Genomic DNA, 13142 nt, shown 5'->3' on the forward strand with positions numbered 1-13142 from the left:
GGTTTGAAGACAATGCCGGAGACAAGTTCTGGGGAGTGGTAGTGTTATGATGTATGCTGTGCTTTGCTAAGTCAATATCTAGTGTGTTTTGGCTGTGTTGCCACACAGGAGTAAATTAAACCTACTCTAGTCGGGTGTAGCATGCCCTTCCACACAGTGCCGAAGTGATGCCGATGGTCCATCTAATAGCTGGAAGTAGGCCAGGAATGGGAATTGGATATTACTAAATTTCTGCTGATGTAGCTTCAGTAGCTTTTGGAATGTCTAATTAATCGACATCTTGCTCCTGCAAGTCTATGGAAACAAATCAGAAAAGTAAACAGCCGAGGCATACCTCATGTCAAACTGCTTTATTACATCTTAAATAACAGTACATTTTAATATAGTATCTATCTTGCATCCAGCTTTCTTGTAGTACACCGACTTCAAAATTAAATACAAAAGGCAAAAGGAAAGGAGTGAGGGAAGACCTACAGAATGAATGGAAAGGATTGCCAGTCCAGGCCTACACACAATTACAGCACATCTGTACAGGTTTGCAGGAATAGAATGAGAAAGCCACTAATGCTAGTAAAGAGCACTTCTGTTTACAGTAAAGTATGGGTGCAGAAACTCTGCTGTTCAACTCAGCAAATTCAGAAAGCCAGAAACCTGTTCCTTAGAAAATGATTCTAATATTAAGCTTTCTGCATAAAGGATTTAAATTTTTCATGTATAAACAGGATGGTTTGTTTCTTCAAGAATCATTTGAACAGGCCAAGTTTGTTGTGATAACGCTACTCCAGAAAGTGCATAGCTTTTTATTCTTCATCGATTATGCACAGAGTAGCCATGATTACAGCTGCAATGGTTACAATTTAACAGGTGTCTTAAAAGAACATCTATTGACTTAATTCCATAAGCACTTTTTGCAATTCTACAGCATGCTTCTATAAGAGTAAACCTCCCATGGCAAAAGGAAAAACAAAAAAAAACTCCCAAAAAAAATTAACTTAGAAACCTCAAGATCATTATTTTCAACATTGACTTACATCATTTGATACACACATTGACCAAATCCAAGCACAGGACATCTGCGGCTGCTAAAAGCAGGAATCTCCAGCAAGTACGGGCATGGTCAGCCCTGAGCAACTTGACTAAGAAACCCGCCAGCTTAAAATTCATTGGGGAGTTTTCATTTTTCTACGTTACCCACAAAGGTGAAGGGGAGGGAAAAAAGTTACATTATTTTAAAAACAAGCATTTATTACCAGGACTGTGTGCTTGGTTAGTTGAGATCCAACACATTTCATATGCAATATTTGTGCAACAAAAGGTCCGTGACACAGGACAAGACCAAAAAGATAGCTCTGGGACTAATTTACAGTCATTGACAAACCAGGACCATGCTGGTCTGGGACTCCCTTGTTTTGCGGAAAATTTCATACCAGCAAATGCCTTAGCTAAAAACACAACTTAAAATTGAGATGCGTGTTAAAACAGAGCTTTCAACCCTTAACTGGCAGCAAACCTTCATGGTTCTAAAATTTTAAACTACTGAAAAAATTAGCGGTTTATTCATGATTACCAACTTTTCTTTTATAGTTACATTTTGTGGGATGATAGTGTTTTCTCAAGACAAAAACAAAATAATGGTCCCAAAAGGAATGCGCAATCTCATTTTTATACCACAGAATCTTCCATTTAAAGATGCCTAACATTGTGCTCTTCATTATAGCAAAGGTTAAAAGTACATTTTGCCCTTTGAAGTTGGGGGTGTCCAAGTCAGTATCAGTGATCGGATATGCAATGTCATTGAATGTGGAATGGTCTTCCAGTCACCATGGAGTCCATCTGCAATCTGCAAATAAAGAAAAATTGATTTGGTGAGTGTCGTACCATTACTCCTCGTTTAGGCAGAAATCAGAAATACAGACTCCGAGTGAACTAGCATGTGTTCATAACTTAGCATTGTGTGTCAGGCACTTACTGTTGATGAGCTAACAACTGCGCATCATACCGATTAGAATGTTATGATTTAAAAATGAGGTTGCTAATCCACAGTGCTACTTCATTGGTAGGTTAAGCACCTTAGTTGGTTCCATATTTTTAGACCCAAAACACACAGAATACCCCCAAAAGGTTCCAATACAAACAAGCCCTTTGATCCTTTAGATAATTCCTCTAAATAGGAACCATTTTATTCTCGTGGGATGATCCTCAAGGCAAAAAGATCCCAATGGGCTTATCAAAAATCAAACTTTAAGAAAATTGAGAATGAACCCGTATATTTCTGGATTTTTATAAAGTGGCACTCCTAATGTGGAGGCCAACTTGGAAGAAAATAATCACCAACATACAGGTATAGGTGCTCCACTACCATACATGATAATGAACTGCTCCACCATTCACTTGCAATATATTTCCCTTCATAAACACAAAGTGATAAAGAACTGTACAGAATATGTTCATATTCAGAATGGCTGCAAAATCAGTGCGGGATCATAAAACAGCTATTAAAAACAAAACTGCCAGTGGCTCAGTTCAGCTTGCTGTGATCTGTAAAGATACTAATTATGTTTTCTTGCATTAAATGTAAACTGCTTTTGCAATCAATCTGGATTCCCAGACCAAATTTACACCGAACCTGGTGTAAGAAACAAGCTTGCATACAACAGAAACTACAACACAAATACACTAGATCTTATTCAGCGACAGACCATGACTGCTCAACAAACCTACAGGTTTAGTTCCAGATCTTCAGAAAGCTATCCCATGATCCTGTTGCGACTGCCATGCCATCATCAGTAACGCCCAGGCAGCTTACACGGTTATCATGACCGGCCAGAACACCTGAAATAACACGGGGCAAACACTTTAATAGTACAGAAATACAACCGGTGTTTGGATTGTGGTGGGAAAGGGAGTTAACGGAATAAAACTGAAGATTATCCTTCTCCATTTATCCTAGATTTAGGACCAATTTGAATGATCAAGTATTGTGCAGTCCAGACTTGGATGTCTGCTGACTCATCTTTGGTGTTTACTGGTATTTGAAAAGTTAGGCGATAATTTTTGTAACGGCAGCAAACCTATACTTTTAGCAAACATTTTACTGCTGTTGGTGGTAATGATGCTAGCAGTTTGTTAAATTGCATAGCAACACCTAAAGTAGCCCTAGGCAGCAAGACAATTTTAAATTTACTTATTGGAAATCTATTTTGCACAGGAAATTTTCACATAAAACAAAAAAAAAAATCAGATGCACAATTAAGAGAAAGTGTAACGTACCAGCACGGTCAGCTTTCAGAGTATCCCACACATTGCAGTTGAAGTCATCGTAGCCAGCTAGCAGGAGACGGCCGCTCTTGGAGAACGCTACAGATGTAATGCCACAAATGATGTTATCGTGGGAATACACCATCAACTCCTGATCAGCACGCACGTCAAACAGCCTGCAGGTGGCATCATCTGAACCAGTTGCAAATGCATTTCCATTAGGGAAGAACTGAAAGACAAGAGAACACATTAAACATGTATACACACAATAAAAGGCACAGAAAATATAGGGAGCAAAGTATCCCATCAAGGTCCATCTAAAAGATACTTTTATTTTGCATTTCTAGGCTCCCACCCTCCTGAACTGCTCCAGGGATCTCTATTACTGGGAGGGACCTGCCTGTGCCTTAGAGTGACCAGATTAATTTTAAATGGGGTTGGGCATGGGATCTAGCTGGTAGCTGACCCGAGACAGTTGAATGATGAAAATACTCAAGCAGTTCAATGTGCAGTGACACCACCAGCAGTGTTCAGCCCCTGGAGCCAGGTGGCTGCAGATGGCCTATTATTTTATATGCTGAGGGGAATATTAGTTTTCTCCTGCTTTTGCACAGCCATGCAGAAATAAAACCACCAAGCCCTGTTCAAGTAGTTTAAAGGAGAATTTCTGGGCAACCAACATTCAATTTTAAACTTCAAATGCAAAACAGCACTAGAGACATGCTTGAAGAAAGATCGGCTCTAATTTTGTCTGAACCCCAGAATAAATTATAGTTTGATATTGTACACCACCTCCTGCAGAAAGTTAAACATTCCAATACATGGTGAACACAGATTGATACATTGTCTTTGCTATGCCCTAGGCATTTTTTTTTGATCAAATAGATCAATTTGACACAAGAGAATCTGCAAAGCCTTGAAGTTATTTTAAACTCCAAAGAAATTCTCAAACTTTATTTTTGTGTTATTTACTTTGGAAATATAAACGTGGTCTAATAGAAGGTAAACAGGTATTTTACTCAGCCAGGACAAGACTCTCAGCCATTAGTTTATTGGTTCTGGCTTACTAGTGATTAAAGCAGACAGTCATGCCTCAGTCACACTTAAACAAACCGGCAAGAGGAAAAGCTAAACTTACACAAATGGCATTTATGTCAGACTCGTGTCCGGTGAAAGTCTGTCGGCACATGCCTTCCCGAATGTCCCAAAGTTTGCCCGAGGCGTCACAGGCACCAGACACAAAAAGCCTCGTATCAGGGGCAAGAGAAAGGCTCATGACATCACCAGTATGGCCAGTGAATGTAGTAGTTTGCTGCCCGGTTTCAATGTCCCAAAGAGCACTGATGGTGGAAAATATGTAAAAGTAAGTAACATCGATGCAAAAGACTTCAAATGACACCATAAATGTACAATACACAAGTAACCTTCAACAATCTGAGCCTCCAATATATTTCATGAGAGAAATCTAAAATAGTGTTTAAATCGGGATACAACTTTAACCGGAGCAATACTTTGGGGACGACCAGCCTGAGAAGGCTGGTCAATTAAAGCAGAATCACAAATGTCTCAAATCTGCAACACGATTAAATACCTGGAAATACAAAGTCTCGAGTGTAGCCTCCTGATTTTACCGATTTGCTTGGATACATCAGATTTTTATATAAAACTTATTTACTGCATCCTATCATTTGGTTCCATGCTCATGGCTGACAGGTTATTGCAATCCCCCACCAAATAGATGGGCCAAACAATAGAGATATAATTCACTTCTTCTATAATCACAAAATAACTTAATATTTGAACGAAGACTGGTATTCAGCTGGTGGCAGCAGCTTACTGTGAATTATTTATCCCTTATGCTATGTTTCATTTGTAACTATGCCCTCATTTTACATCCATCCAATTCCTTATGAACTTAAAAAGCTCAGATGAAACGTTTTGCGTTTTCTCCCAAATCTTTTCCCACTAATTTAGCTTGGTCACCCTTTCCTTTCTGCTCCAAGGACACAATCTTTTGCGATCTTTTCAAAGTACACTAAATGCACATGGCATAGAAAAGATTCAATGTTCAACATCTTGCCTCGCTTGCATTCAGTGCCCTAAACACTGCATGAAAATAAGTTGTTCACTTGACAATGCACTTCAAAGCAAACTTTAAACATTAATGCTACCACACTGGCTAAAGCCATTGCCCCTGCAGTTCCAACACTCACCAGGTGGTGTCTCCTGAACTGGTTACAATTTGATTATCATCCAGAAAGCGACAACAGGACAGGTAACCTGTGATTAAAAACAGTTCAAAAAATAAATTCAAGCCGCATGGCTACACAAAAACTAATGCTGTATTCATCTTTAATAACCCTTCTCCTGCAGTCTAATCAAATAGTTATAAAATAGTTAACTACTGTCATGCAGCAATATGTATAATCCTCATTTTCATTAATTTCCTTCTCTCAAGCCATCAACCTCTTGCTGCAGTATGGTTCCATGGGTATCACATGTCCTTCTGTAACTTGCCCAAATGGACGTTGTTTATGAGACAACGTAGACATCTGGCAAGCTGTTCTACCTTGTGGGAATCACAGTTAAGCCCAATCCTGTCCTTACACATGGATTTCCGGCAGGATCCACAGCTGATGTTCCCCTCTAACTCAGGCACTGAGGAAAATTATAATATCCACATTATAACAGCTAACTCTTAAGAATCAAGGATTGAACGTAGGACTTTCCTGTATGACTCAGGTACTCACTGGCGAACTCAACGTGGCATCAAAGGAGCATAATGCTTCTTATCTTAGCTCAATACACAATTCTGGGAATAGCGGACGCAGTGAATTTTTTCCCACTTTTAGTGATTACTTACTACAGGGTCAACATCCACATAAAAGGTGGCACCATCCAAACTCGCGAGCTCTACCAACTTGTATTTATATAGTGCCTTTAACATACTAGAACGTTCCAAGACACTTTACAGGAGTTTTACAAGACAACAAAATTGACACCGAGCCACAAGAAATTAGGGCAGATGAGCAAAAGTTTGGTGAAAGAGGGAGGTCTTAAGGAGCGTCTTGAAGGAGGAAAAAGAGGTAGAGAGGCGGAGAGGTTTAGGGAGGGAGTTCCAGAGCTTGGGGCAACAGAAGGCACGGCCACCGATGGTTGAGCGATTATAATTAGGGATGGTCAACAGGGCAGACATCTTGGGAGTGGGGGGGGGGGGGGGGGAAGAGGAGAGACACGGCTGAAGGAGATGAGAGAGATAGGGAGATGCGAGGGCCATGGAAGGATTTGAAAACATGGATGAGAATTTTAAAATCGAGGAGATGCTTAACCAGGAGCCAACATAGGTCAACGAGCACAAGGGGTGATGGGTGAATGGAACTTGGTGCGAGTCAGGACACAGGCAGCCTAGTTTTGTATGACTTCAAGTTTATAGGGTAGAACGTGGGAGGCCAGCCAGAAGGACAAGGGCAGCAGGCGCATGCGAACACCACTACCTGCAAGTTCCCCTCCAAGTCACATACCAAGGAATCCTGTCTGCTTTTGAAGAAAGTTTGAACAGTGTGTTGTACTGCACAAAAGGTTTTAGGAACCATCCTCAAATAATCTGTAGTTTCCAAACATATGAGCAGCAGGCCAACTCCACTTTCCTGCCTTACCCCCATGTCCCTCGACTGCCTTAAGAGTCCAAAAATCTATCGATCTCGGTCTTGAATATGCTCATCAGTGTTTGGGGCAGAGCATTTCAAAGAGTCACAACCCTGAGTGAAGAAATTTCTCCCCATCTCAGTCCTAAATGGCGACCCCTTATTGGGAGACCATAAACCCCTCATTCTAGACTCTCCAGCCAGAGGAAACAAGCCTTCTAAACAGTTCCATTTGGATTCTTTCAGTGAATGGGGAACTAACAGTTCTTCCTCGTCGGCTGCGAGAAAATTGTACTGAGCCAAGTATCGTTGCTGAGAATACTTTATGCAGCAAATTTGACGTACTTCCAGACCAATTATGGTGGACTGTTGTAGTACCTTGTTATCGGACAGCAGGATTTAGGCATGAGCAGTTCTAAACTGAATAGCAAATTTGTAAATTCAGTTGACCCAACAGATCTAATGAGACCAGTTTCATTTGGACGGTGCTTTGTAAGTATGTCAGTTATCTAATTATACTGATCCTCTCTCGGGACAGGTAGTTCAATTTGCATGGGGATTTACCATAACCTACCTGCATGCGAAAATTTGCATGCTGCATTTCCAGGTTTCACACATGGAAATTATGCAAAATTGGTAGGCAATTGTTGTTGCCATTGGTCACCTGAAAACACTCCCACATTCAATGCTGGGTCCCATCAACAACTGGAGATGATTTGACTGAAGTTCCACCACAGCTAAAGCATTGAGAACTCCTGATGATCAAAACATCACTGAAAAGAAGTCTTACAAAAGGCTTTTACATAACATCTGTCATGAGCTGTAAACCCAATCAAGTATAAAACACTAGCTGACAAAAGGATTTCATCAAGTGGACACAGACCAAGTCAGGGCTGATGGTATTGATGGGTTAATAAAGAAAGCTACTATAGTTCAGGATGGGGACTTAGACAAAATGGAGAAGAGTATTTGACCAAGATGACTCTGCAGCACACAAAGCTCTTAAGCAACGATGTTTGCCCCAGAGTATTGTTAAATGCGAGTCACACTGCAGCATGTTTTAGCAAACATTCAGCATGAAAATGCTGCCATTTCATAATGTGAAGGCAAGTTTGAATAATTTGGATTTTGCAGAACCTAGAACTATTTTTACCCAATTACAAAACCTAACCTGCAACAAAAGCTAATTACATTTTGCAGGATTTTGTAATACGAGAAATTTTTGAACCTAAAAACATGCATGTTTTATTCCACTATAAAATCAGAGCACAATCTGAATTTAAAAGTTTCAGATTTCCAATTATAATTTGTACTACAAAACAATAAAAATTAATTGTTGTCTTATACTCCATCTGCAACACAATTAGGTTATTAGTATGACAAACTCACCCTTCATTGGGCAAGGCCCAGCCTTGTGCAGGGTCAAAAAGTCCATTGAAATTAATACAAACACCAATTTAGTAGTGTCTTTATATGAATATAGCCACAACTTTCAATAAGGTTTATATAAGAACATAAGAAATAGGAGCAGTAGTAGGCCATACGGCCCCTCGAGCCTGCTCCGCCATTTAATACGACCATGGCTGATCCGATCATGGACTCAGCACCACTTCCCCGCCCGCTCCCCATAACCCCTTATCGTTTAAGAAACTGTCTATTTCTGTCTTAAATGTATTCAATGTCCCAGCTTCCACAGCTCTCTGACAGCGAATTCCACAGATTAACAACCCTCAGAAGAAATTTCTCTTCATCTGTTTTAAATGGGCAGCCCCTTATTCTAAGATCATGCCCTCTAGTTCTAGTCTCCCCCATCAGTGGAAACATCCTCTCTGCATCCACCTTGTCAAGCCTCCTCATAAGCTTAGACGTTTCGATAAGATCACCTCTCATTCTTCTGAATTCCAATGAGTAGAGGCCCAACCTTTCCTCATAATTCAACCCCCTCATCCCCAGAATCAACCTAGTGAACCTTCTCTGAACTGCCTCCAAAGCAAGTATATCCTTTCGTAAATATGGAAACCAAAACTGCACGCAGTATTCCAGGTGTGGCCTCACCAGTACCTTATATAGCTGTTGCAAGACTTTCCTGCTTTTATACTCCATCCCCTTTGCAATAAAGGCCAAGATACCATTGGCCTTCCTCATCACTTGCTGTATCTGCATACTATCCTTTTGTATTTCATGCACAAGTACTCCCAGGTCCCACTGCATTTTGCAATCTTTCTCCATTTAAATAATAACTTGCTCTTTGATTTTTTTTCTGCTAAAGTGCATGACCTCACACTTTCCAACATTATATTCCATCTGCCAAATTTTTGCCCACTTAGCCTGTCTATGTCCTTTTGCAGATTTTGTGTGTCTTCCTCACACATTGCTTTCCTCCCATCTTTGTATCGTCGGCAAACTTGGCTATGTTACACTCAGTCCCTTCATCGTTTATGTTTTTGCAGTGATTTGTTAGGTAAGGGCGTCGGTAATGTTTTAAGTTTTTTTTTTACAATCTTTGTAAATAAAGCTAATCACGATTGGGGCACAAAAACTGTTGCTGGATAGAAAACTGTATGGCTAACATGTAATAACAGGAAACACTGGAAAGACAGCATGTACATCAGCCTCTGTGAAGAGAATGGCAGGTTGTTGAGAGAGACTAGGGGCTGGATTTTTGGCTCTCTGTTTCGGGGCGAAAATGGAGGCGATGCGCGAAAATTATCGTCCAATTAGCATTAGTGATTAATTGCTAAACTTTTGGCATTTGGGCCCTGTGCCAGGGCACAGCACAAAGGGAGGAGTTGCACTATTTTCGGGGTGCAAAAACGGAATCCTCACGGGGGGCCGGGAGCGCTGCGAGGCGCCTTGGGAGGGGAAACCCCTCCCCCCAAAAATTCAAAAAAGCATTACCGACCAAATCGCTGCAAAAATATTTTTAAAAACTAAAAATTAACAACTTTTTTTTCAGGCTTGCCAATTTACCACTGCCGGCAGGGCTGGATCACCGCGTTTTCCCTGGCGGTCATCGGGGCGTGGCATACTCGGATGGTAACACAATCGGAGTCCTTACACCCCGGCACAGCTCTCCCTGCCGCAAAGACCGAGCCGAGGACCACGACGGGGCGAGAAACAGTTGAGCGCACAGATTTTCACCGCGGCAAAAAAACGGTCACAAACCCCTCAAAAATCCAGTCCCTAGAACTCATCAGAAACATTAGGCTGTCTTTTCCGATTCTGACTGACGTGCCTTTCTTATGCTGTTACTTCATGTATCCAGTGTTTTGCTTTTAAGATATGTATGAGTACCAGAATTATAAATCAGAAACTGTACCAACACCAAACATCTTGCTATTTCAGAAGAAATTGTTTCAAGTTTACAAAAGCCCTTTCGTATAAAAATACGCAAAGTTACACTAGCAAAAAACTGTAAATAGCATCATTAAAGACAACTTCTACACTGTGTCCTCATCCCCCAGAAATAGAAAACGAGGGGATAAAGATTTAGTTCGGATTGCTTACCTGTATGCCCAGCCAGCTCACGACTGACACGGACATTCCCTTCACGGGTTTTCAGGTTATAAATGGAACAGATGTTATCCAAACCACCACAAGCAACATAGTTCCCAGAAGGAGCATATGCACAGGTCATGACCCAGGAAGACCGCAGAGGAATGGCATGAACCTATTGTCAGACACAAAGAACAAACATCCTGAAGTAGTGCCCTATTTCAACTGTATGGTTTTAAAAATATTTTTTCCCCCTCTCCAAATCAATTAAAAAAATTCACCTTACTTAGCAATGATCACAAAATCATGAATTTCCTTTGTTTCTTCAAATTCAATTTCTACCACTGCCTTGGTTTCGTAATGCAGTATTATAAAGAGTAATTGCATAAACAAAGACTTCAACTCGAGAATCAAATCCTTCCGCACGGATACTTGGCAGAACATCAAAAACTTGCACAACTCAAGAAATGCATGACAGGTGTGGTAACACTGTCGAATATTTTCAATACCAGACGAGTTACTGCATTGCTGTCACTCCAAGACTTCACAAGTTCAAGGAAACCAACTAAACAAAAAAATCAAACACTCAAACACATGAAAATAAACACCCCCTCACCAGCTGCGTTGAATCTATTTTTAATCCTTCATGCCACCAATTTACAGAATTACAATAGTCATATTTCTTCCTTCTGGAGCACAACATAGATTGGTTATTCATTTCTCAATTTAAATAAATGGTTTGAAGCTTCCCATTTTATTACCACAGGATCGTTTGTGATAACACATTTAACCGCTTACGCCTGAACAGAAGCATGTTGGATGAAAGCACCAATTAAGCATTCCTCTGAAGCTCGGGCAGAAGAGGTCAGAAGCAGTTTTCAGAATACATCAATTGGGCAGTCTCTATCTAGCTTGTAGTGGGCAAGGGCACACAGCACAAGGCTACCTCAAAATGCAAGGAGTGAACATGTAGGAAAATGAAAACAATGGAGCGAACAAGCTTGTGCTTTGGAGTTGTTGGGACAGCGTTACTTTGCATCCCGAATATTAACATTACCCGTTAACGTTAATTCACTAGCACTGAGCGGTGGAAACACAAGAGTTTTTAAAAAGTTAGATTAAGCTGAACCTATTGAAAAAGGTGTAGTTCATTTATGATACTGACCCCAAACAAGTGGAATTCCCTTGCACTGACATTGTTCACTGACGAATACAAAATTCAAATATTTAAAAAGTGGTGCACACGCCTATAGAGCACAAGAAAATGTCACAAGGTCAAAAGATCACGATTAGTTCAAAAGCAAATTCCATGAACGAATCAGAAAGCCCCATTACCCAATTAGTTACTGCCATCCATCTACCCCAGAAACTGCCCTGTATCCTCCAACTCCAGGAGCAAAACCACAAGAGATCCATAATTCATACAATTTACAGTGGCAAATAGGAGCTGAACCAAAATGAGAGGACTTAAGATTCCACTGGAAACTGTAAGCTTCGAGAAACCAGGACAAATCAAACACTTCAGGAGCCAACTTTTTTTTAAAAAAAGAGTAAGTTACATGTAATAATCTGAATGGCAGTTGGAGGGGTGGGTGGGGGCGCTAGAGGGGAAGGGCAGGAGAGAGTGGACTTGTGGTAGCTATATATGTCAATGCAGCTTTTTTCCTTCAACAGGAAAGCTTTGAAAGGGAGGGGGACAGTACCAGAGACGAGGGAACCATTTACAACATCAGCTAGCATAGAGGCTAGGAGGGGAAGTTGGATGGTCAGCTGTTTAGCGGCAATGGGGTCAAGTGGGAACAGGTGTGTCTCATGGATAAGATGAGCTTGCAGAGGGCATAAGGGGAGAAACTAGAGAAAGGTGTGTGTTCAGGGCTAGGGCAGGGGAGGGCAAGGAGGAAGGTTTGGTTTGCTGAGCAAGGGAAAATGGGGGAAGCAGCAGAAACACACCGACTTTAAGGTAGAGATGTCACTATACCACTTTCAAAATACGTAGTCAGGGTAAACACGATGGGTTTGGTGTTGCTCCCACCTGAAAGGGTTTAGTTTTTGTAATGCTTTTTAATAAAATTTAGCAGAGTCATCTTTTTGCTGCACTATATCAACAAATTCTTATTGAATGCGAAGTCCTGGGTTTTAAAAGATGAAATTGTTAATAGGACTTATTAAAAATACTTTAAAGTAACTCTAGTTTAAGAATTCAGACTTATTAGTGACTTATAACACAAGACGTAATATAACAGAAATGCCACATAAAATTTGTCAATTATGTTTATGTTAACTCCGTTTCAAATATAGTGAATAGGGCATCATCCTCCTATACTAAAGATGAACCAGCCTCTGAAAACTGCTGCATCACCACACCAAGATTTCCATCTGATTGTATGCCAACACCTTTGTGCAGTCAGCGAACAGATTCTGAACGTTTCACTACTTCTGTGCACCTTCCGAAAACACTATACATATAACCAGATTCAAGTCTGCAGCTTTTTACATGTGCAATTTAAAAAATATCCCATCAAAATCTTTAAACTTCCTTTCACCAAGTTTCATTTTAATTAAATTGGAGAAATCCCACTTAAACTCATCTCTTCTAGGGTATTTAACAAGTTATTTAAGTCCTAGAAAAAACACTTTTGTGGTAATGTTCGGATTAAAAATTACTTTCACCCAATATTTTCTCCTTTCTCGAAGACACAATCTATAGGTGCCAAAAGCTCATCTGTACCAGACACAAATGACCAT

At 40.5% G+C, this 13142-nt stretch overlaps 1 protein-coding gene across 2 annotated transcripts in view; it reads right to left on the reverse strand.

Annotated features, from left to right (window-relative positions):
* Positions 1-335: 335 nt before the first annotated feature.
* Positions 336-13142, reverse strand: part of LOC139228982 (guanine nucleotide-binding protein G(I)/G(S)/G(T) subunit beta-1) — an 83392-nt gene continuing 70585 nt past the window's right edge. Inside the window, exons 6-11 of one of the 2 annotated variants that reach the window (XM_070860619.1) lie at positions 10410-10572; positions 5472-5538; positions 4397-4598; positions 3271-3487; positions 2718-2832; positions 336-1840 (exon numbers count right to left, since the gene is read on the reverse strand). In XM_070860619.1, the coding sequence (XP_070716720.1) occupies positions 2726-2832; positions 3271-3487; positions 4397-4598; positions 5472-5538; positions 10410-10572 (756 nt within the window). In that variant the 3' untranslated portion in view covers positions 336-1840; positions 2718-2725. The remainder of the gene's footprint in view (positions 1841-2717; positions 2833-3270; positions 3488-4396; positions 4599-5471; positions 5539-10409; positions 10573-13142) is intronic. The other variant, XM_070860618.1, reaches the window with a different exon arrangement.

Source organism: Pristiophorus japonicus, chromosome 18 (assembly GCF_044704955.1).
Source record: "Pristiophorus japonicus isolate sPriJap1 chromosome 18, sPriJap1.hap1, whole genome shotgun sequence".
Taxonomy (NCBI): domain Eukaryota; kingdom Metazoa; phylum Chordata; class Chondrichthyes; family Pristiophoridae; genus Pristiophorus; species Pristiophorus japonicus.